The 25,099-nt window shown below is 40.8% G+C and overlaps 1 protein-coding gene across 1 annotated transcript; it reads right to left on the bottom strand.

Moving 5' to 3' along the window:
• Window positions 1–23,721: 23,721 nt before the first annotated feature.
• On the bottom strand, window positions 23,722–24,771 carry LOC119804250 (melanoma-associated antigen B3-like). The gene has a single exon (XM_038315725.2). The coding sequence runs from the start codon at window positions 24,769–24,771 to the stop codon at window positions 23,722–23,724; it is 1,050 nt and encodes a 349-aa protein (XP_038171653.2).
• Window positions 24,772–25,099: the final 328 nt, after the last annotated feature.

Raw genomic sequence — 25,099 nt, forward strand, 5'->3', positions numbered from 1 at the left:
TTTTTTAATATTTGTGTTACTATAATGAGATACCTAATTTGAGAGATTCAGTACTATGTTAAGAAAAGATCTTTAATTTTCTTATAGTTCTGGAAGCCTAAGGGCATATTACCAGCATTGACTTGACTCTGGTGTCTAGGTGACACCATGGAAGATGGCATCATAGTGAGATTGCATGTGAGGGTTGGAATGTCATATTACAAGACAGATAGTCACAGATTGGGAAGGAGCCAGTTTTTAACTTTTGGGACCCTATTTTTTCTTTGGAAACCTGTTAAGACAATGAGACAGGGTTCTATGATAATTGCATCTTAGGCTGATGCCCCAGTGACCAACTTCTCACTATATTACACTTTTTTGTTCTTTTATCTCCCATTTTTGACAATTTCATACATATAGGCAATGTATTATGATTATATTCATATGCAGGTGCTCCACTGTTTCCCCATTCTTGTTATTCTGAAACCCCTCTTCCCACCTAGGACCCTAGTAGCTACACTATTGAAGAAACTGACACAGTCATCTCCAGCGACTGCTGGAAGTTTTAAGCTTCTCAAGGAGGGATGGGGCCTCACAGGAAACTTCTGTGAGTTATCCATTGTAAAAAAAAAAATCCAAGGGCCCAATCTTCTATGGATATCCATAGCTGCTGCGTGTTCATTGTTCCAACAGCAATGTCACATCTGGTTTGTAACATTTCATGAGACTCTTCCCCATCTTCCAGCTCTTTAATTCTTTCAGATGTCACTTTTAGTATGTTCCATGTGCATTATGGTTTTAATGCAGATATTACATTTAATGCTGAGCACTTATCAGTCACATATTCTCAGAACTATGACCAGATAATGAAACTGTGCATTAACTGTCATCTACAAACGTAGCTTCTCCACTTTACACTAAATCATAAGAAGAGTCCATGTGATGAGATCATTATCTCAGAACACCAAAACTAAGGCAGCAAGTAGCTTCTATGGAAGAAAATGTTTTGATTTGAACATGGGGAATCATGATGATATGGGTAATTTCAAAAGAAAGATAAAAGTCCTGGAGTAAGGATAGCTTGGCATGTTGTAAAGTATTTCACTGGTTTGAAAACAGAAATGATAACCCACTCAACCCTTAAATTATGTTCCTCATCTTGTTTGGTCCTGTTTCTTCATCTCTAAAATGAGTTAGTCAATTTATGACTGGGAACTTTGAACTATGTGGGACAAATGCAACTCTTCTCTTCATGGAAGCACTACAGTTCTTAAAAGTAGTGTCCTGCCTGCAAGATACACTAGGGAAATAGTGGCATGAAACTTGAGAAAGTACATACCATATTTGGGGCCACTGATAGTGACACTGGGGTTTGTCTCTATGGCATGTACTGGCTTTTGGGGATCCTATTCTCTTTGATGTACTCCTTGATCAACCTAGATATAGTAGGGAGGGCCTTGGACTTTCCACAGGGCAGGGTGCATTGCCCTCTCTTAGGATTGGAGGGGATGGGGCAGGAGGGTGGGTGGAGGGAGTAAGAGGGGAGTGGGAGGAAGGGAGGAAGTGGGAATTTGGATTGGTATTTTTTTAAGTAATAAAATAAAAAAGAAACTTGATAAAGTAACAGATCAATATCTGATTTGACTTAAGGCTCATTACATGAGAAGAAAACCATATCCAACACTTGGATGACCATGGACCAGAGACTAGATGTTCCAGGTACCCAAGGCAAAACCAAATACTACTGATCTAAAAATTAGTGACAAATAAAATTTAAAAAAGTATACTGCTTTGGTAGTTTATAGGGCATCTTTTGATCACTGAGGTCTTCCAAGCCAAGATCAAATTTCCAAGTATCCAACATAAAACACTGGCTACATATGGAAGTAAGGGCATACAGAACCAGTCCTGTCTTGCAAAGAAACATAATTCATTCTTGTGAAATGCAGTGTTGTCCGGTGGTTTTATTTTATTTTTTTTTTTTGGTCTGGTGGTTTTAAAACATCCCTTTCTCTACTTTGGTCATTTCTCCAAGCGTCTCTATTTGTCTCTCTATTTCTTTTTCCATCTTTCATATACTATCCATATATTCATATACTGTTTTTTGTATTAATGGTGATGTTGAGATGGGCAGCAAACTCTGTCTTTCCCAGGAAATAGTCATAGTCAGGAGGTATGTTCCATCACTGCAGACAGGAGCAACAGATCCCCCCATGCTGAATCCTGTTGATAGAGATTTGATTGCTGGAGGGCAGGTATGGAATGCTGTCATCCCACTGGTCTCTGCATATGAGTTTATTGCCTCTGTGTTTGGAAGTTTGGCACCACTTGCAAATGATTTGGTGTGGTGAGTCATCTCTCTTTGATAACTTTGAATTTCATGTTTTGTGGGGAACTGAGGAAGCCTTGAGTGAGTGTGTAAAGAGTGAATGAGGTCCTGAGTGAATATGGCTTTTGAACCCTATAGAGTTCCAGTAGATTCAGAAGCCTCTCACTTGCACAAGTATGAACATGACAAACATATAAACCAAGGCTTCTGTACATAAGCATCAGCCAGCTTAGGAACTAAAGGAAACAGTGAGTTTTGCACTATGCTTTGTGAATGCCGACAACCTAGAGATACTTTGACTTATTTCCAGAAGTGCAGATCTGGCACCAATAGTAATGTACAGGGGAGCAGTATGTCTTTTCACAACAGAGGCTATGATTCACTAACCTCAGTGCCCCTCCAGACTCCATGTTTTTGATTTCTTAAAATTCTTAGAAAGTCTATGTCAGATCCTTACCTTGTCCATGACTGTCTTTGTTGTCATTCTCCCACCAGATACTGTGACAGGGTGTTGCTGTCACACCTGGCTTGTAAGAATCCCATGTATATACGTTCTCAACGTGGCTTAGGATCACACAGTAGGCTTCCTTTCCAGATGTTTCCTGGTAATTACACTCTCAAACATGGATAATAATTCAATATTATTCTCAAATGCTTTCATTCCAAACCAGAAGAATCAGTCACACCAAATCAAATCTCTTAATTCATGACCAGTAGAAATCAAGTGTTTTTCTTAGACTAGAACCAATAGTTCTTTTTCACCAGGGATGTATATACTCTCCCAGGTAACCATATGCAAGAGGCATTGCTTTCTCCTTACCTAATAGGAATCAGAAATTATAGCTATATACTGTTTCCTACTTTTCTGTGTGTTGACTTTCCAGTTCTCCATACATTTTAGTTCCTATCTCCTCTATCTTGTCTCCTGATCTCAACTTATATTTCCCTCATAAGAATTATTTTCTCTTCATCGTGTCACTGCCCTTACTGGAAGACTTTCATGAAGCAATTTCCTAATCATTTAACTTAATCTGGAGTCTAAGACTGATGCATTAATGCAGGCTCCCATTGTCTCTAATGTCCCATTATAATCACTGCAATAAAGTTAGAAGTGACTGAATGAAGATACTTGAGTAAATGAGTTATTCATTTTCTCCATATCTAAACTGTGTGAGTTGTTTGAGACATAAGAAAAGGTTAAAGCATAGTTTCTCAAAATTGCTTCAACTCCCATTTATTGTAACTTAATTAACATAGCTGGATCATTTATGTGTATACATAGCAACTCTTTCCAAACTAATCAAGCTCTCCTGAGCCTTTCATTCATCTTAACTGAAAGTTGTATATAGCATACAAACTACTAGGTAAATACAATCTTTCTGCCTTTTCTTTTGGAACATCAAAATTTAGATATGTATGGTTTTATTAAATGCATATCACTGTTCATTAAAAGACATAACTTTCTTCGTTGCTGCTCTCCTAATGGAGCAGATGTGGATGTTCTATGAGTTTCTATGGGAAAGGCTTAAGTCAGTGCTGAGGCTTTTCTATGATTCTGGGATTTCTGAGCTGTGTGTTCCTGACACTCATGATGTAGATATTTGGAGTTTTGTTTAAGATTATGGAACAGGAAAAACAGACATTTTCCAGTCAGACAAAGCAAGTCATGTTTCCTTTGAGATAACTTGGGGGAGGGGGGGACAAGACCAGGCTCTCCTAGTAACCTGACAGAAATCTAAGCCTTAGCTTCAGTTCACTAAAATGGGACAGAGCTAAACAGACAGTCCTTGGGAAAACCACAGCCTTCTGCTATCTAAGCAGGCACTCCACAGCCCCTTTGCTGGCTCAGCAGGCACCTCCAAGTCTCCTAATAACTAATGATAGCTTTCCCTACTTTTCTGCTTGAAGGACCTTCACTAACCACTAGGACCTTCAACCAGTCAGCCCCCATACTAAACTTTCTTCTACCACTCAGTCCCAGATTAATCCCTCCTCTCTGGAATTCCCCTAACTCCATTTAAAAGGAATTCATGACCTTCTTTGGAGGTTGCCAAGTACCACCTCAACACTGGAATTAATAATGCACTCTTGTTATTGCATATATGGATGTTGATCTTCTTTGAAGGCTTCTCTTGGACTCAAACACCGTGTCATGATAACACTCACTGATAGCCCCTGAAATTTTGATCCAAAATAAATTCTTAGTCTTTAAAGATTCTTGTGTTAAGTATTCGTCATGCTGAAGAAGTGACTAAAATCTGTGATGTTATCATGGACATTAGGCAATTCCGTAGGTATTGCATCCCACTGATAAAAGCATGAGCACTGAAAACCCAAAAAAACTCATAACATGGAAGACAACTGGTGGGTGCCCACTTGTATTCTGGGGACTTTTGCTACTTAATGTTTATCTTGAAGAGAATTTCAACTCTTTCTGTAGGGTATTGGTATCCAAGAAAATATTGAAATCTGATCCAAAAGGTTTCAAATCTTCTTTATGGTGTAGTTTTTACTGATAAGAAGCAATACCTAGGAGCAACACTGGCTCTTGGGCAATTTTGGGTTAGGATACATAAACTTCCATTATTGGGGAGGTTTGAATTTATTTCTTTGTCTATCTATCTATCTATCTATCTATCTATCTATCTATCTATCTATCTATCTATCTATCTTACTTTCCATAGCATCAGATTGGTCACAACTGTCAACTTTCTTTGATTCAAGGCTAGAGATCATGCCTGTGTGCTCATAAGTTGTTCTGAGCATCTGAGAAAATGGTCTTATGCATTTTCTGTAACAACTTTTAGTAATGCTACTTTTAAAAGTACTCTTTCATTTTATATAATTCCAATAGAAATGACTTAATTCTTGACAACACGGTCTCTACTTGAGCTCTGCATGGAAGATACTGCTTGAAAAGTACCTGATACTTTCTTTGCTGAATTTTTGGCCTCTTTATCAAATGTTGAACTTAAAATACCTGAAATAACGGTAATGATGGATTAAAGCCCTGTGAAACTTATTGGGCCTATGAGCTGTAAATGATCTCTAAGGTGTGCCCCCAAAATATAAATGAGGATAAAATGTTTTGCTCCTCTGCTTTGGCCCAAGCACCTGTAAAGCCAGGTAGCATTTATAATTGGTGCAAAGCTTCCTTTTCTGAATCTCAGTTATGTGTGTGCTCAGAGATAGCAGGGAGGCACATGCCCATGCAGGATCTCGAATGGAAAATGATAATTTATAAATATCTAAAGCAGATTCCATGGTTTTAACTCACAGTTGGTATGTAGGTGTCTATGAGAGCACTGCTCTGCATACCCATAGCATTTAGGTATCATCCAAAAGGTTTGTCTGCTGTAAGGATAGAATGAGTCATCTATCCTGTCACTGTTACATCTTGTCACGTTTACCTTGGGCATACTCAAGTGACAGTAGAAACTGGGTTTATATCTTACTGTGTCCTGGAGAGGAAAAGGTTCCACCAGCTTATATTCATAATTACCATGTCAATTTTTGCCGAAAACTTACCTACAAAGGATACTGGAAGCACATAAAGTGAGGGAAGACCCAGTATAGGAATAAAAAAATCTGGGGCACTACATCATAGGATTATTTGATTCTTATTCAGAGTAATAATCCTTTCTTCCTATAAGTTGTGGAATACAAATCTCTGTAATTTCATGGCTTCAGTTTCAGTCGATGAAATGAAACTGGGTTAATCTGTTTAAAAAAAAACGAGGAATTCTCTGCCTGTCATCTCTACCTTGGACCTATAAATGATAAAAGCAAGGTTGTAATCAGAATTTTGGTAGTCCCACTGCTGGGATACATTGAGAGATGTTGCTTTATTAGTTTTAATTATTATAGTAAAACACCTAGGTGATTTTTGACGTATAAACATTCATTGGCTTAAGGTTCTGCAGAGTGCAAGGCTAAGAAACTGTAGGAAGTGCTTTCTTCATGATGGTTAGCATCTGCTTACAAGTTAATGTATCTCATGAAGATATGGGCACATGCAAGAAACATTAATACATTCATCAATTTTATGCACAGATAAATTTATAACTACCCCTTAAAAGTTACTTCTGTACCCATAAGTCACAATGAAAGTTGTAACGACCTGAGTTTTGATGAAGATATACATATGACTACTATTATATCTGGTACTCTCAGTATGCATTCAGTGTCCTCATTCTGACTTCAGAGAAAGTCTGTGGCCCTTCTTTCCTTTGAGATGAAAATATCTTTTTATAAGAAGGCATATACTCTCTGAAATTGAGTTGAGGGAAGATGAGACAATTGTGTTTTGCCATACCTGCCTGTAGACTCCTAAGACAAAACTGTGGTATACAAATTGAAGCTTCAAGATCAATTGCTCTCACAGGTCTTGTGCTAGGATACTCATTGAAACTCACAGCAAGGCCTATATTTGTCAACCTCTTGGCTTATTATTTATACATCACACCAAAGCTTTCCCTTATCTGTCCCCTTGAAAAGGGCCACCTCTGTACTACTTAATATCTATTTTTGTATCTCCAAGAACTCAGAGTTGAAGACTTGTGTACTATCTCACTGTTACAGGTCTTATGAGAGGATTCTTCTCCTCATGCCTGGAACAATATAGGAAGTAATATTCATTTGCTGAATCAGTCAGCCTCAAACTAAGACTCTCACTATCCTGAGTCTACAGACATGCAAATCATAATGAGTCGTATCTGGCAATAGCTGCTTAGTGATTCTTATATCTAACACGAGACAAGACACAGGATTTATCATTCTGGAACTATAGGCTCCTATGGCATTTACTCAGTTTCCAAGATTCTCCCTTTAGAGGTCTGTGTCTGTCAGGGTTAGAAATTAATGAAATATGCCTACGGCAACACATATCTGGATCATCCTTGGGTTGAAAGGGGAAGACTTTATTCTTAGTTGAATGATCCTTGAACTGCTCATTTAGGGTTCACACACTAAATATTCCCAAGCTTAAGAGGCTTCTATCCTCATGCTGTCCTGATAACATTTGGGAGAATGAAACAGTACCTCATCTAAACACAACTACCTGTGGTAAAGCACAGCTGAGTCAGGAATGGATCCTATAAAACCTTTGATTTTAGTGGTGCCTTGGGACATTAGTCTTTTTCTCTTGACTCGTGGAATGATAGGGAATTATTCTTCAGTACAGGTGTTTTTAACTGAATGCTAGTGAACTCGAGAAATTTAAAGGCTTTCCCTATCTGTGGAATACATCTGCTAAGCTCTAGCTTCAAATGATATTGGAGTTTTTATGTGTATATGTATGTATATAACATATTATATAAGTAAACATAATATGGATTAAGAAATACTGGCTAATGACTATTAATATGATTCTTTTAAAAATATTTTTACTTTTCTTTTTGTTATTGTTTCTTCTTTTATCTTTCCTTTTATTAAAATTTCTCACACTATATCCTGATTAGGGTTCCCCCTCTTCCTGTTCCTACTAGCACCTCCTCACTTCCTTTACTATCTGGACCCACTTCCTTTCCTCTCTGGAACCACTCCCTTTCTATCCCATCACAAAACAAGCAGGCTTCTAAGGGATACTATACTATACTAAAGATAAAACAAAAACTGATACATAGAAATTAAAAAGACCAAACAAGACAAAGAGCCCAAGAGAAGGCACAGAATCACAGACTCACTCATTAGCACATTTAGCAATCTTATAAAAAAATAAACTGGGTACAATAATATATACACAGAGGACCTGGTGCAGACTTGTGTAGATCTTGTGCATGCTGCCTCAATTTATGTAGGTTGTAATGAGTTTTATGATTTAGAGGTCTTTGTTTTTTTTTTGGTGCCCTTCTGGTTTTTACCCCTTTTCTGCCTCCTTTTCCACAGGGTGCTCTAAGCCCCGAGGGAAGAAACTTGGTTGAGACACCCCATTCATGGCTGAATGTTCTAAGATCTGGCTGTGGATCTCTGTATTTGTTCCATAATTTTCTCTGATGATGGATGAGCAAGGCTGTTCTATGAATATAACTGTAGTCATATTTCATTTGCATTTTAATAAATAAAGCTTGCTTGAAAATCAGAAAAGCAAAACAGCTGGCCACTGGTTCTTATCTCTACCTCAGTCCAAAATGGTGATCCTGCCTCCGGGAATCCCAGAATGAGACTGTGAGTTGTCTCCTCCTGGCTAATATTCCTCTCTGGGGCTTGGATTAAAAGTGTGTTCCACTGGCATTAAAAGCATGCACTGTCCAGTTTCTATAGAAAACCAGTGTGTCTACAGGGTTTAAAGGTGTTTACTGGTTTGTAAAGCTGACCAGTGGGGCTATTTTACTCTCTGATCTTCAGGCAAGCTTATTTATTAAAATACAAATGAAATATCACTACAGAATAGTGATAGATTAATGTTATCTGATATTGTATATGTAGATAATAGTTTCATGTTATCTAACATTGTATATGTAGATGATAGTTTTGCAACAGAATGCTATTTTATTCATGAACATTATACATTTAGAATTTAGAATGTCATAAGGAGTCATTTTATTGCTACATTTTTGTTTGTTTTGTTTTTGAGAAGAGTAGCCCTAGGTCCCTGGGCTATCTAGTCTCGGGTTCTTGGTCACCCAATCATTGTTGGGTATGGGTTTCATGTCATGAGTGGACCTTAAGTCAAATTAGACATTGTTTGACTATTAATTCCTATATACTGTAAGCAGAAGTTTCTCTGATTAGGGTTGAGTTGATGTATGTGGGTCTTCTGTTTTGTATTGAGTTCATTGGTTAATTAATAAAGAAAACTGCGTGGCCTGATAGGTCAGAACATAGGTAGGTGGGAAGACAGAACAGAATGCTGGGAAGAAGGCAGTGAGGCTCACGCCTCAGGCAGAAGCCATAGCTCTCCTCTCTGAGATGGACGCAGGTTAAGAATCTTCCTGGTAAGACACCACCTCGTGGTGCTACACAGATTACTAAATATGGGTTAAAGCAAAATATAAGAGTTAGCTAATAAGAGGCTAGAGCTAATGGGCTAAGCAGTGTTTAAAAGAATATAGTTCGAGACCAGCCTGGTCTACAAGAGCTAGTTCCAGGATAGGCTTCAAAGCTACAGAGAAACCCTGTCACGAAAAAAAAAAAAAAAAAAAAAAAAAAAAAGAATATAGTTTCTGTGTAATTATTTCAGGTGTAAAGCTAGCCAGGCATGCAGGAGCCGGGCGGGACAAAAAGCAGGCCTGCTCGTCTCATCACTACATTGAGTGAGGCATTGGTCTTATGAAATAACAATATGTCATTAAGTTCATTGAATTGGCTATATTCCTTTAACAAAATAATAGTAGTAGATTTACCCTAACCCCATGACCTATCTAGTCTCAGGCTTTTGTCCACTTTATCAGTGTCAAGTGTGGGTTCCATCTCATGAGTGGACCTTGAATATGATCAAAAAGTGGTTGGTTACTGCCATAACATGTATCCCTATTGTACCTGTATATCTTCCAGGCATGTCACTGTTGTTGTAGGAGGCCGCTTGTTTGCTTCTGGCTGCCCAGACTTCTGAAATAACCACTCAGAAACTGTATTAATTAAATCACTGTTTGGTCTATTAGCTCTAGCTTCTTATTGGCTAGCTCTTACATCCGAAACTAGCACATCTCCATTAATCTATGTACTGCCACATGGCTGTGGCTTACCAGGTAAAGTTCTGGTGTATCTGTTCCCAGCAGATGGCGTATCCTGACTCTGCCTTCTTTCTCCCAGCATTCAGTTTAGTTTTCCCCGCCTACCTCTATTCTGCTCTACACAGGCCCAAGACAGTTTCTTTATTAACTAACAGTATTCACAGCATACAGAGGGGAATCCCACATCAGGTCACTATTGTAGGTTACAGAATTTGGTGACTGGGTGATATTGATGATTGCTGTTCTTCTCGGGTAGTGTGCAGAGTACCTTCTAGAATCATGGATGCTAGTCAGTAGCAGTGAATGATGTGGAATTCCTCTCTGTATGCTGTGAATACCACTATTTAATAAAGAAGCTAAGCTCTTTGGGCCTATTCAATACAGAACAGGGCAAGGTGGAAATTCCAAGCAGACAGAGGAAGAGAGAGTAGGCAGAGTCAAAGGGAGATGCCAAGTAGACGCTGGAGAAGAAAGACACGAGCCACCAGCCAGAACCTTGCCAGTAAACCACAAGCTTCATGGTAAAGTATAAAATAATGGAAATCGGTCAATTTAAGATATAAGAGCTAGCTAAGAATATTCAAGAGTTATTGGCCAAGCAGTGTCACAATTAATATATTTCAGTGTAATTACTTTGGGTCTGGGTGGTTGAGAATGAATAAGCAACCTCCACTAACAGGTGAAGTTTCTATTTGGGGACTATCTTGACTTCTCCATGTTCAATGTAATAAGTAAGTGGAATCTTCAGCAAAAGGACCTTACTACGAGGTTTTAAAGAGTAACAAGTACCTTTGGCAATAGTCTGTGATGTTTGAGAGGACCTGTGGGATTCCTCTTGTGAATAGTTCAACAAGGTGTATTCCATTTCTGGCACTGGATGTTTTACATGATAGCATAAAATGTCTAGTTGGGACATTGTCTCCCCTATTATATGAAAACTCCATTTAAATTCTTTTCACATATGTATATATTTTAGGACACTTCTATAGTAGTAGGTTTCCACATGGTTTTTCAAAAGGCTTTTGTGTTAAATGAACTGCCCATGGTCCCTCCTTTACCCTACTTTCTGACCCCCTTCACCATTTAATCCTAGTTTTCTATTTAAATCTTTATAATACTATATTCTATTTTCTCTATCTTGGAAAATTCCCTCCTTCCCCTGGTCATTTACTGTGTACCTAACCTTTGTAGTTATTTGGATTGAAGCACATATATTGAAAGCTTAAAACCTAACATCCACATATAAGAGGAAACATGCTATATTTGTCTTTTGCTATCAGAGTTACCGTACTCAGGATGATTGATTCTAGTTCGATTCAGTTCTCTGAAAACTCCATAATTTCATTTTCCATTGTGTAACTGTGTACATGTATATTATTTCAGATTGGTGGATTTCTACAATGTTTCTAATTTGTTGCTTTTATGAATAGATTAGCAATGCATGTGGATGAGCAGTGTCTCTGTAGTAAAATAGAGTCCTTTGGGTATATGAACAAGAGTGGGATAGCTGTATCTTGAGGTATACCAATTTTCAGTTTTTTTTTTTTTTGGTTTTTCGAGACAGGGTTTCCCTGTAGTTTCCAGAGCCTGTCCTGGAACTAGCTCTTGTAGACCAGGCTGGCCTCGAACTCAGATATCCGCCTGCCTCTGCCTCCCGAGTGCTGGGATTAAAGGCGTGCGCCACCACCGCCCAGCCAATTTTCAGTTTTTTCAGGAACCTCCATACTGGTTTCTATAGCAACCACTAAACATGTTGCTTTTTATGTGCATGTATGAATGGCTACATGTATGTATGCATACCATGTACATACATGGTAACCTCAAAGGCTAGAAGAGGGTGCCAGGTGACCTGAAACTGGAATTATTTATTGTTTTTATCCATCCAATGTAGGAGCTGGGAACCAAACCTGAATCAATTGTAAGAGCAGCAAGTGCTCTAAATAACTGAACTATCTCTCTAGCCCCTCATTTTTGTATTTTTCACACTGTCATTTACAATGTGGAATGATTTCTTTACTGTGAGGTTACATTAGCTTTCCATTCAACCCAGTGCTAAGTCATAAATAAAAGGTTTGTGAATTTTTTAATACTAAAACTGTATAGTACTTTATGTGGGAAAAATAATTGGTAAGGTTATTTGAAGCATAGTAACTCTTTACTTAAAAGTACACACACTAAAAATTTTACTTATTTAAGCAGAAAAGAAGAGGACACCGTTATTTTTGTCCTCCATCTAATAAAGCCATTTTTTTCTAAACAGGATGTGAAAACTGTATCTCATGCTACCCCAACTAGATGAGGGATGAGCTGCTGAACATGGCCTTGGGATGAAAACTAGAATTGTCAGAAACACCCAGAAAATCTGTAGTTCTCTTTGTCATTCCTTCTGCCTGATTACTCAAATTTTCTCATAAAGTATTATAGAACACAAAATGTATGGTTTTATTAGTTTTAGTTGAAGCCATACTAGATATTAGTCTTGGATGTTTCAGTTTCAGTTCTGGGACCTCAGACAGACTCATAGCCTAAAGGATCAGCACTGAATACTTGGCAATCACCAGGTATATTTTGGCAACAAATCTTTGCTAATTAGCTTTTGGGTTCTCAAAGAAAGTGTTTCTTCCCACCAAAGAACATATGATGCCAGCACTTGGGTCATAGAAGGACAAGAATTTCTACTTCTAGGCAAACTTGAACTATTTGGTGAGACTATGGACAAAAAGGTGTAAGTTATAAGAAAAAATAATTTTAAAGGGTTAATATTGTAAAATAAGAGATAAATATTTCTGTTGTTTAAAATTCTAATATTTGAAGAGTAATAGTTAAGAACATTTTCCTTAGTAAAGCCAACATTATTGGAATATATGGAATAAGATAAAACTAGTGAAACACATTAGAATTGCAAAAGTTAACATGCCTCCCATTTTGGATTCCAAAAAACTCAAAAACGAACATTCCCAATTTAATTCACAAAGACAAAATCTACTTTTATTATTATCACAAAATAGTAAGTGTATAAACCAAAGATTTAGAAACATACCTAGAAACTATTTAAACTATCTAGTAAAAATGAAATGTTTGAAAAGTCATAGAGATAAAAAATAGAATATAAGGTGTGTGTGTGTGTGTGTGTCAGAGAGAGAGAGAGAGAGAGAGAGAGAGAGAGAGAGAGAGAGAGAGAGAGAGAGAGAGAGAGAGAGAAAGAGAGAAAGGAAATGTCTAGTATGTCATATAAAGTAGAATTTGAAGATAGACATTCATGACAAAGAAGATACTACCATGGAGTTAGAATGTTCAGTCACGGTTTTGTGACAGAGGTTATCCACTCTAGTGAAAACAAATGTAACTTTCAGAGAAAGAAATGCAGTGAAGAGCTACCCAGCAGGTCAGGCTCCAGGAAGGTTTACATACTGGGAAGAACCTGGGGAAGGATGCTGTACTGTGCAAAGACCTAGAGGTGGGCAGAAAACCAGCTCCTATGTCATGCTAACCTTTCAAGCACCATGGACCAAGAAAAACAAAGCCTAGGGCCACTGTACAAAAAGTTTAAAACTATTAATTTGCCTTTTATAGACTTGTTTTCACTACTTTGACTACTAGTAACATTTTGTTGTTTGAGAACCATTTTAGAATAGTGAGAGAGAAACACGCGAACTACAGGCAGAGGGTCTCTTCAAGTAGGAGAAGTGAAAGAGTGCACCAGACTATATATATGTGTGTGTGTGTGTGTGTGTGTGTGTGTGTGTACGTATGTATGTATATATGTACAGTATACATACATACACACATATTATATATATATATATATATATCAGAGCTTTAGTCTTATGGTTCTATCTACTAATCCTAGAAAGAAAACTATAAGCTCAACATCTAGGAAGTGAGTTCTGTGTAGGTACTATCTGGTTGGAGTGCACAACTAGGTACTAATGCTCAAACTTTGAAAAATCGCTGTTATTATATTGGTCACAGGTGATTAATCTACTTGTAGTACATCTTATTCTTGTGTCTTAAAGGTCTTAGAACATATATAATAGTCTCATGAAAACACAGGGCTAAAGTAATGAACATACCCATGTACTATAATTGCTTCCTGTTGTTAGAAGCAGGGCCTGCCAGACTCCAGAAGATCCTGTGTGTTAGAAAATCTGTAGTAGGATAAGCCTACCTTGACCTGAGCAGCTAGGCTGTTGATTCCAGTGATTCTGTCCACATCTGGAGATCTTCGGTTTAAATGAAAGGCAGTTTTTCCCAGTGGTCAGTGCTTTCACTCGATGAAGCGAATTGCAGATGGACACTCTTCTGTGCCCACCTGCCTTCTGTCTTCTTTGGAGGAAGTGGAGTGCTGCTGCTAGGAGCCAAACTGTCTCTGTTATAGAAAGTCTTTTAATACTTAAACATTTAAATGCCGTATTCTCAAGATCTCTGACCAGTTAAAGGCTATTTATCAGGTATAGATAAGTTATAACTACCGTATAGAATCTGCCTGGAGAGCTGGGTCCAAGCTTGACTGTACTGACTCTCAACTTTTAACAGGTAAGATTTATACCTGTAAAAGAAAATAGAAAATTTTTCTTGTAATAGAATCTTAATGGTAGAACTGACAATAGTAAAGAACAGCTTAATATATTTTAAATCAGGGTAGGATTGCATATACAGTATTTTTGTAAGAGACTTAAATGTACATACCCATTTAAAATATGAGACTTATTGTTTTTGTACTCTGGAATGAGATATAATAAACAGACAATTATCAGTAAATCTATGTACATTTACACCCAGCTGAATTACGTTTTATATACATAAGGTCATATGAAAAGTGAGCAAAGAAAGCTGGCTAGGGGCAGGACCTCACATGGAGAGCCTACTGCCAGAGCTCTTTGGCTAGGGGCAGAACTTCTGGCTCCTCTCTTTGTTAAGTGCAAAGAAAATGGTGGCAGCCACGGTTTTCCACGTGGTGTGACTATTTAAATTTAGCTGTCTCCTGGTAGAAATTAAAAATGTCAGCCTATTTTCCATGGGTGGGGCAGAAAAATATCCAAGGGGCTCCAGGCCCCAAAAACGAATGCACTGCTCAATGAGTGCAGTGCTAGGGAAGAACTCGAGAAAGGGCACTTGTCCAAGAGGCACTAGGCAAAAGGGAGCACTATCTGAGGGGCCCCAAACCCCCAAAATGAATGCACTGCTCAGGGAGTGGAAACCAGCAGTCCTGTTTGCTGGTAGAAATTAGAAAGGAGCTGATAATTTTTGCAGGTTTGTTTCCCACAGCTGAAAATGTGAGAATGGCAAAAACAGTGCAAACCCCAGGGCAACTAGCTAGATGTCTCCAGGCTAGGGCAGGGGTTGATAATAAAGCAAAGCTGATTCTCAGCCCATCAGCTCAGGAAACAGGGGCTAGGGACTGTTCCAAGCAGCAGGGATAGCAAGGACCAATTATGAGCAGTCCAAAAAGGAAAAAAAATATGAACAATGTGAAGACTATCCTGAGTGGTTTTTAGCTATGGGAAGCAATAAGAGGTGAATGTGAGCCAAATCTGACTTGGAAAAGGGAACCTTACCATTTGCAACATTGGAAATTGGTCCAAGTCCAGGGTCCCTAAGTGTCCTCAGCCAGCCCTCCTACATGCAGGAGGGAATGTGGAGACAGCCTGGCTGAATCATACACCAATGTTATGATTTATAAAGACGTGGTGGAAGACCAGTCCCATGAGGCACTGTGGTGGGTCACCCAAGGCCTCAGTGGAGCAGTGATGGTCACCTGAGGCATCGGCAGGTACTGTGTCTTCAGCTGCAGGTCACCTTGGTGGGTGGGAAACCATAGTGGGTGAGAGATAGACAGATATGCCATGTGGAGGGAGAGTTTGGGTGTAGAGTTTATTTAGTGAATTATGGAAGGGGAAGGGGATCAGTGGGAAGAAGTGAGAGAGGCGGGGGCAGAAGAAAGAGGGGGAGAGAGGCAGTGGTTACCTCTTTAGAAGAGGGATGGAAAAAGAGAGCACAGGCTGGAGGAGGCAGGAGATTTGCTTGCCTTGGCAGAAGGGGGAGTTGGGAGTGGGTGGGGCTAGTCTCTTAAAGGGTCAGGGTACCCAGGTGACATGACAGGCCAGGCCAGCATATCAATTAAAATTGTTAATTTTGATAAGATCTGAGAGACTACACAACTAGCTGACAAAAACCTGGCCATTTTTCTGTATTACAAGAGATCACGGTTTAGTATATTCAACTTGATGTAGCCTCCCTAGCAGGAGCCACCCATTTCATTTCTCAGTCAGTGCCCAATAGTAGAAAGGAATTTTTTAAAAAGGCTGAGGAGGGTCCCCCAAATACCTTGAAATTTTTAATGCCTGAGAAGGGGCAGCTGAGTCTTCCTGAAAGACAAGGCTGCAACAGAAGGCTGTACTCAGAACCCAAGCCTTAGCAGCTGCCCCGAGGCCACCAGGACCCCGACAACATGGACAAGGTAAGCCAACCATGAGACTCCATCCTGCCAGAGCTCAGCTTAAGTCAACTCTGCCAGAAGCCTGCTACAAATGTAGTCTGGAAGGACATTGGTCATGATATTGCCCTGACTCTCAGCCACCAATGAGGCCAAGTCCTGTCTGTGGACATCTAGACACTGAAAATCAGAATGCCCCTGTGCTGGCTCATCCTCTATGCCGTGCCACAGAGGCCCAGCCTCACAAACTTTGGTAGCTGAGACTGTTCAGCCTTCGAACTACTCAGCCTGGCAGAGGACTGATGCAGCCCAGACTTGGTGATTCCCATTGCCCTTTCCAAGCCTAGGCTAACAGTGCAGGTACAGGGTAAAGTCCATTACTTTTTTTTGGACACAGGAGTTACTACTCTATTTTAACAGCTCACTCGGGTCGTACAGTTCCCTCACCAAATTCTGTCATGGGGTGAATAGGACCCTTTCCTTCCCACTTAAGACCTTGCCACTTCCTTGTATTCTTGCAGGGCAATTCTTCTCACACTCTTTCTTAGTCATACCTGCCTTCCCTGGACCTCTACTTGGTTGTGACATTCTCAGCCACTTTGAAGCCACACTCATCTTGAGCCCCACACGCCTCTCCTGATTCCCACTTTCTTCTCCCCTTAATATTCTCATAAGTTTCTACCCCAGACTGTCCTGTTCCTACCCTCCCTTATCCAGTGGATCCCCAAGTATGGGATATCTCTACCTATGTGGTTGCTAGTCCTAGCTGACCTTAAGAACACCCCTTCCTTTCCTTCCAGACACCAGTTTCCTACTTCTGAAACCCACCACAGAGGCATTAAGCCAATTATCACCTGTCTTCTATCTCAGAGACTTTTCATTCCTATCGACTCACCCTGCAACACTACTGTCCTTCCCATAGGTAAACCTTATTCCAATTCACCCACCAGTTAACAACCCATACAATCTCCTGTCTAACATCCCTTCTGTCACCTCCCACTTTACTGTTCTGGACCTAAAAGATGCCTTCTTTACTGTCCCTTTACACCCTGACTCATACTTCCTCTTTGCCTTCACCTGGGAGGACCCTGACACCCATCTACCAGACAGCTTATGTGGACTATTCTCCCTCTGGATTTTCAGGAAAGCCCTCATTTCTTTGGCTAAGCCCTGGCTCTGGATCTTCCTACCTTTAACCCTAGTCCTAGAACACTTCTCCAGTATGGTGATGATCTTTTTCTCTGCAGTCCCACATTGCCTCTGTCACAACAGGCCACCGCTTGGTTCCTGAACTTCCTCAGATACCTGGGATATTGAGTTTCACCAGCTAAGCCTCAGTTATGTTTTCCCACAGTGGTGTATTCATTGAAATAAATAAACTCAGCTCAGAGTCTAAGACCCTCCCTCACCTCTGACAGGGTCCAGGCCCTGCGGGATTTAGAGCCCCCATCTACAGTGGCTCAGATTCTCTCATTTTGGGGCCTGATGGGATTCTGCCATCACTGGATCCCTAACTTTTCCATTACAGCCAAGCCTCTGTACCAGGCAGCCAGAGAGACCCACAGGGCATCTCACACACCTGGCCACTATTTATTGCCACTCTCTACTGTGAGATGCCCCTCTAACAGCCCCTGTCCTTGCTCTTCCCAACCCTGCGAGAACTTACCACCTTTATACAGATGAAAGGTTGGGAGTAGCCACCAGAGTCCTAGTTCAACTTGTTGGGCCTTAGAATCAGGCTGTTGTCTTTTTGTCCAAACAGCTGGACCTCACCACCTGTGGATGGCAGCCATGCTTGAGAGCTCTGGCAGCAACTGAACTCACCTGGGGAGCTCTCAAGATCACCATGTTCAAGCCAATTATGGTATACTCCACTCACCACCTCTTAGACCTTCTAAGTCATTCTTCTCTCTCCTTGGGCCCTCATGAGTCCAAGTCTTTAACTTACTGTTTCTAGAAAACTCTCAGATCACCTTGGCTTCCAGTCCTGCCCTAAACTCTGCAACGCTCCTTCCTGCCCCCTTCCCCTCTGGTACCTCCTCTCACTCTTGCCCAAAGGCTGTGGAGGCCTTATGCTCATCCCGGTCTGGTCTCCTAGACCAAGCACTCAGAAGCTCCCAACTCACTCTGTTTGATGATGGAAGTTCTCTTATAGACAAATTAGGAAACCACCAGGTGGCATATGCAGTTGTCACTTCCACTAAAACAGTTGAGTGACCTGCCTGCCAATGGAAACCTCCTCACAAAAGGCAGAATTAATCACCTTGACTAGAGTGCTCCACATAGCCAAGGGTCAATGGGATAATATCTATACTGACTCTAAATATGCCTTTTTAATAGCCCATACCCATTCTCTACTCTGGAAGGAAAGGGGTTTCCTCACTACCAAGGGCACTCCCATAGTTAATGGACCCCTGATAGCTAAGCTCTTGGAGACCCTCCAGCTCCCTGTGGAAGTAGCCATAATTCACTGCCAGGACACCAGTCCTCCGAGGACCTAGTGGCCTTAGGCAATTGTAGTGTGAAGCGGCGGGGCTGAGTCCCGCCACCCGGCCCCCGGCTAGCTTTACACCCGAAATAATTACACGGAAACTGTATTCTTTTAAACACTGCCTGGCCCATAGTTTCAGCCTCTTATTGGTTAATTCTCACATCTTCCTTTAACCCATATTTAGTAATCTGGGTAGCACCACGAGGTGTGGCTTACCAGGAGAGATCTTAACCTGCGTCCATCTCAGAGAGGAGCAGCATGGAGACTCACTATGGCGACTGCCTGAAGCGTCTCCCCCTCACTCTACTTCCTTGTTCCCACAATTCTGTTCTGTCTACTCCACCTACCTAATTTTCTGTTCTTAAAGGGCCAAGGCAGTTTTCTTTATTAATTAACCAATGAAAGAAACATAGACAGATAACTCTCCTCCATCAGGCAATGCCCATGCTGACTCAGTAGCCCTGGGGACTGACCTCTAGCTCCTCTGGAGCAACAGAACATATTTTGATTTTTACTCCCTCCTGTCAGCCTTGTTATGAACAAGAAGAGAGGATTGAACTCATGAAAAAAGAGGCCACATAAACAAAGGATGGATGTTTCTAATTAAATAACCATCTCATCCTTCCTCAGGACCAGGCATTGTTTATCATTTTAGACACCCACCAGACCTTATACATAAGTCCCAAAGCTTTTTTTTTTTCATTTCTTAAGAGGGCCTCTTTGACCCCACCCATCTCTGAGTTTTCATTTCACAGGTTCACTCCTACTGTCAGATGTATGCCAAGGCCAATCCACAGGGAGTTCTCCATATACATCAGCCTGTGCACCAACTTTGTGGACATCAACCAGGCAAGGACTGGCAGGTTGATTTCACTCACATGCCTACTCATGAAATACTCCATCACCTCTTTACTCTTGTTGGCACAGTATGGGCAGAAGCATTTCCCACCTCCAGGGAAACAGCAGATATGGTGGTTCAGGTACTCCTGGACCACAGTATTCCTTGGTTTGGCGTTCCACAGGTCATCCAAACAGGCAACAGATCAGCCTTCTCGTCCAGGGTTATGGAAATCGTGTCAGAAGCACTCAACATTTTCTGGAAGCTCCACATCCACACAATCCACAAGAAAGGTGGAGAGGGCTAGCAAACTAATTTAGCAACAGCTAATAAAGCTCTCCATTGAGCTCAGGTCGTCTTGGTCCTCCCTTCTTCCCATTTCCCTTACCCACCTCCAGGCCACCTCACATTCTCCTACAGGCCTAAGTCCTTTCAAACTCCTTTATAGAAGACTCTTCCTCCTCATTCACCACCTCCCTGCCCAAACTCCTCCACTGGCTGGGTACCTTCCCTACCTCTCCCTTCTGAGGTCCCTTCTCTACTTACATGCTGACAGCTTTCTCCCTGCCCCCATGCCAATGGACCCAACTGCACATAAGCCTGCCCTGCTCTCCCTCAGCTAGTTCCTAAGTTTCTCAAGGTCTGGTGGACAGGACCCTACCTGAACATCACAACACTCTCAGCTGTGAATTTCTTGGGACATCCATCCTGGCACTAACTCTCCAGGCTCAAGCGGGCACTTATTCAAGATACTTGGTCTGTTCAGCAATTGGGACCCTCCACTCTCTAGTTTAACCAGATGTCACAATTGAAAGGCCTATGTGCTCTTTTTTCATGGCACATCTGTTTTTGTCAGTACAGATAGGACAGGTGATAATTTGTTTTTCTGTTTTTTTTTTCTCCTAGCAATTTGCCTTTTCTGCTTCCTCAAGAAACAAATGCCTGAAGTCTCCAGGATGGCAGTTAACTGGATGCCTCTCCTCTCATACCTCCTTTGAGTGTGAGCTCACCAACTCCTGACTCCTCCTCCACACATCATCCCATACCTGCGGTAAGCAGCTAGACATGGACCAAGGGTCCCTATACCCAAAGAAGCTGGGATGTTCTGATGGAAGCTCCACCCTAAGCCTCCTCCCCCACCTCTCTCCAAACCCTGCTGTTGCTTAGAAAGCCTGCCAAATGATAAACCCTCCCCCAGAGATGTTCAAGGCCATTCCCATAGGGTAGTTAAACTGCCCCCAGAAAACAGACGTGGTTTTCTGGTCTCTCTTTCCCATCTCCCCTCTGGGTGTGGGGGGTGTCTGGAAAATCATCTGGGAGTGTTTTATCCATTAAACCTGAGCTTTTACTAATTTTATTTGATCCAGTCTGATATGTATTGCTGTTTTGGCAGTTATTGTTAGGGTACAGAAACTTTTCAATGACAGTACTAATTTGAGTGTAAGAAGTCCTGTCCCAGATGATTAAAATTCAAGGCCTTAGAATTTGTGATAAGGCCAGATTCTTCCACTGCTTCCAGAATGGCCTTCTGTCCAGCTGTCTCATTTTAGTCATTATTGACTTAACAAAATGTTGCCCTTTGTAAATGTTTGTGAAATGAAAATTAAAATAACTTAATATTAAATGCTCTTCTCATCAATTAGAATCTACTTTTCAGTGAAAATTGTATGGTGATGTAGCGGGGCTTTTTGTTTTGGTTTGGTTTTTGGTTTTTTGAGACAGGGTTTTGCTCTAGTTTTAAAGCCTGTCCTGGAACTAGCTCTTGTAGTCCAGGCTGGGATCAAACTCCCAGAGATCTGCCCATCTCTGTCTCCTGAGTGCTGGGATTAAAGGCGTGTGCCACCACTGCCCTGCATGATGTAGTGTTTTTTATGGATCTCATCTTAATTGAGGGATCACTCATAGTGTTGACAGAATGTGCACCAACCACTTGATTTTCAAAGTGACTTATCAGCACTGGAAAGAGACTCTAGAGCACCTTTACTCTCTGCCGAAATGGAGATTTGTGTTCCATTTGCCCACTTCTCCAGTCACTAACAAGCGTTTGTCATTATGGATTTAAAGTGTGTATTCCCCAAATTAAAGTGGTGAAGCAACATGCTGAAATGTGAAGGAATGTAATGATGGGCTTTAGAAGTAATTGTTTCAATAGTGTTATGACAGAGAGTCTCCATCTTATAAGAAATTTATTTCATAAAATGTATTTCATGTATTTCTCTTTCTTCAATTCCTTCCTACCTCATTACCCACCCAACTTCATGTTCTTTCTGTCTCTCTCTAAAAAGAGAGAAAAGAAACAAAGAAAATAAAAGTATCCAAACAAAATGAAACAAGCACCTCCCCTCCCCCTACTCATCATTTTGTGATGGCCAGCTTACTCTGGGCATGAGACCTGCTTGGAGAATGGTTGATAAACCTAGTGATACTCCATTGAAGAAAATGGGTTTTCCCTTTCCTAGTAGGAATCAATTCCAAATAGCTTTTTGATTAAGGGCATAACCCATGTCCACTTCACTCTGTGATAGGAAGCCATCTGACTTAAATCTGTGTGAATCTTAACACACATGCTGCCACAGTCTCTGAGTTCATATGTGCAATTCTTTCCAGTTGTGTCTGGAAGACAGTTTCCTTGGAGTCCATTATCACATCTGGATCTTACCATCTTTTTACTTACACTTTCACATGGATGCCTGAGCTTTTAGGGGAGGGGTTTGATGGAGACATCCCACTTAGCATTTAGTGAGAAAGAGCCCCCCACTTTTATGTTAGTTACACTAAAACTGGAAAAGTAGAATTTTTCCTCACTCTCTTATGTTTTGCTACTTCTCCTCCTTTCTCTTCTTCTCTACCTGACAGACTCCTTTCCTCCTTCCATCTTTATCTCATTCTTCCTTCCCTTTCCTCACATATCCTTTACCTTCATTCATCCCTTACTGCCCTGTCCTTTTCCTCCCTTAAAGTTTTTTTTTTCTTTTCTTTTCTTTTTTTTTTAGATTTAGTTATTTGTACAGTATCCTGCCTGTAGGCCAGAAGAGGGCACCAGATCTCATTTTAGGTGGTTGAGAGCCACCACGTGGTTGAGAAAACAAACAGTGGGGAATGGTGGTATATTACCTTAATTTTTACAGTTCTGATTGCTGAAAACTGTAAGATCAAGGTGACAGTTCCTAATAATTCTATCCTCATTTAAAACTTTGAGGGAGTGGGGCTGGAGAGATGGCTCTAAACTGATAGCATAGACTTATAGGATTTGCCCCATAAACTGTAAGGCATACCCTCTAAGGTAATGGCATTTATTCATTACTTTTAAAGTTGAGTTAGCCGAACATCTTCATGACCAATAAATGAAAATTGCATCCATTTTCCAAGTTTTGGGAGTTTGAATTTTCCACATGCCTTGCTCAATGAATTTCAAATTGACTGCTCTCATAAGAAAAACCATCATCCTCATTCTTTTTTTTTTCTTTACCTTAAGTCACAAAGGGGAAATTCAGTATTACCGATAAAACTGCAGAAATTGGCTTACAATTTCTAAAATTAAAGGCTGGGATATTGTATTACCTTTCCAATACTTTCACATGGACTTTGAAAATAATATATTTAATATAGATTTGCTTAGTATCAGTAAATAAATGCAAAATCTAATTCATAAACATTTGACTTTACCATTTTGTTTTGTTTTGTTTTTCGAGACAGGGTTTCTCTGTAGCTTTGGAGCCTGTCCTGGAACTAGCTCTTGTAGACCAGTTCGGGTGACTTTACCATTTTTACAAACCAGGAAAACTATTTCATTGCATTTATTACATTTAACTTTACCAAACCATATAATGAAAGCAATTAAAGGAAAGTAGGTCTGGCCATGTTCCAATCCTCTGCTATTCCCATTTCAGTGACCTAGTAATGCTAAGATTCTTTCAAATTTTCAAGAAAATGTTCTTTCATACTTTATGTCCTTATCTGAATGACTGGAAAACTTCAAACATCAAAAAGGATGGAAGAACTTCCTGGTAATTTTACTGGGGAATCTCCACTAGCAGAGTCAGTGGTATCAGAACCACCTTCATCTTGGGCTTCTGCTCGTTCTTGCTCATTTTTCAAAGACTTGAAGTAAATGTCAGCAATGGCACTAGGTGTTGTTTTGTTTATCTTGGCCAAAAATTCCAGGATTTTTATCTTATTTATTTCAGCATAGGCTTGGGGACCCCACAGGAACTCATAGCGTGGAGGATCACTGTTGGCCACCTGCCGGTACTCCAGGTACTTCAGCTTCACAAAATACTGGGTCATGAGCTTCCGGGGCTCACCAAAGATGTGGTGTTTCTTCCCTGGATAGATCTGCCTCTTCTTCAGGATTTTCCACATGTCTTCTTCACTGGCACAATTGCCACTAATGAAGATGATACTCAGGACACTCATCAGGAAACCAGTCTTGGGTAAGCCTTTGCCAGCACGAATCCTCCCATTGTTGGGGAGCTTCAGCTTGCTGATGAGGTTGTATGAGGGCTCACTGGAGTTGACTTCCCTCACTTCCACTGCAAAGGCTTCCTCGAGCTTCTCGGAGGCTTTCCTGAAGATCTCAGGGAAGTCATTTTCATACTTCTTGGTGATAATCTTCAGCATTTCTTCCTTGCTACTAGGCTGCTTCATATAGTAGTTGTGGAGCAAGCACCGTAAGACCGCCACCACCTTTTTGGCTATCAGATCTTGGTGCAGGCAGTTGTTGCAGGGATTGGCCTCAAACAGGCATTCTTTTTTGTATGTATCATATTCCTCATAGAAACTTTCTTCTGATTCAGAGGAACAAATACTCAGAGCAGTTAAGGCAGATGGGGCTGCTTTTTGAGGAGCCTTGAGAGTGCTTGAAGACTCAGCCCCAGGCTGGCTCTGGGAGGCAGCAGAGGACTCTTCTGCTGCCTCCAGGGTTTCCTCTGCTGGTTCCTGAGCACCTCTGCAAGCCTGAGCCTCACCTCGGGCTTGGGAGCGTTTCTCTCGGGCATGAAGCTTACTCTTCTGACCACGAGGCATGATGACTCTGGCTAAGGACAAGAACAGAATGTTAGGAGGGTTCTGGTGATGAAAACAGCTGTAAGAAACAGAAGAAGACGATATGAACATTTTAATCAGAGAACGAAAACCTTGTTTGAGACTAAGGCTGCCTCTGCAGGTTTCCATGAGTGCAGTGCTTTTGGAATTCAACATGCTATTGTTATACAAAGCTCATTCCCCGAGTAAGAAGGGAGAAACATTTTTTAGACTGGGACTTCTCTGTCTTGCCTCTTGTTCTGGGCTAATGAGCAGGGGTGGCAGTGGAGGACTTCTGTTTTGAGATCCCAGGAACCTCTCAGTTCATATT

The sequence above is a fragment of the Arvicola amphibius genome, chromosome X, assembly GCF_903992535.2.
Source record: "Arvicola amphibius chromosome X, mArvAmp1.2, whole genome shotgun sequence".
Lineage (NCBI taxonomy): Eukaryota > Metazoa > Chordata > Mammalia > Rodentia > Cricetidae > Arvicola > Arvicola amphibius.

Excerpts from the sequence above, each read along its gene's own strand:
- LOC119804250 (XM_038315725.2), bottom strand. The coding sequence starts at position 24,771 with ATGCCTCGTGGTCAGAAGAGTAAGCTTCATGCCCGAGAGAAACGCTCC.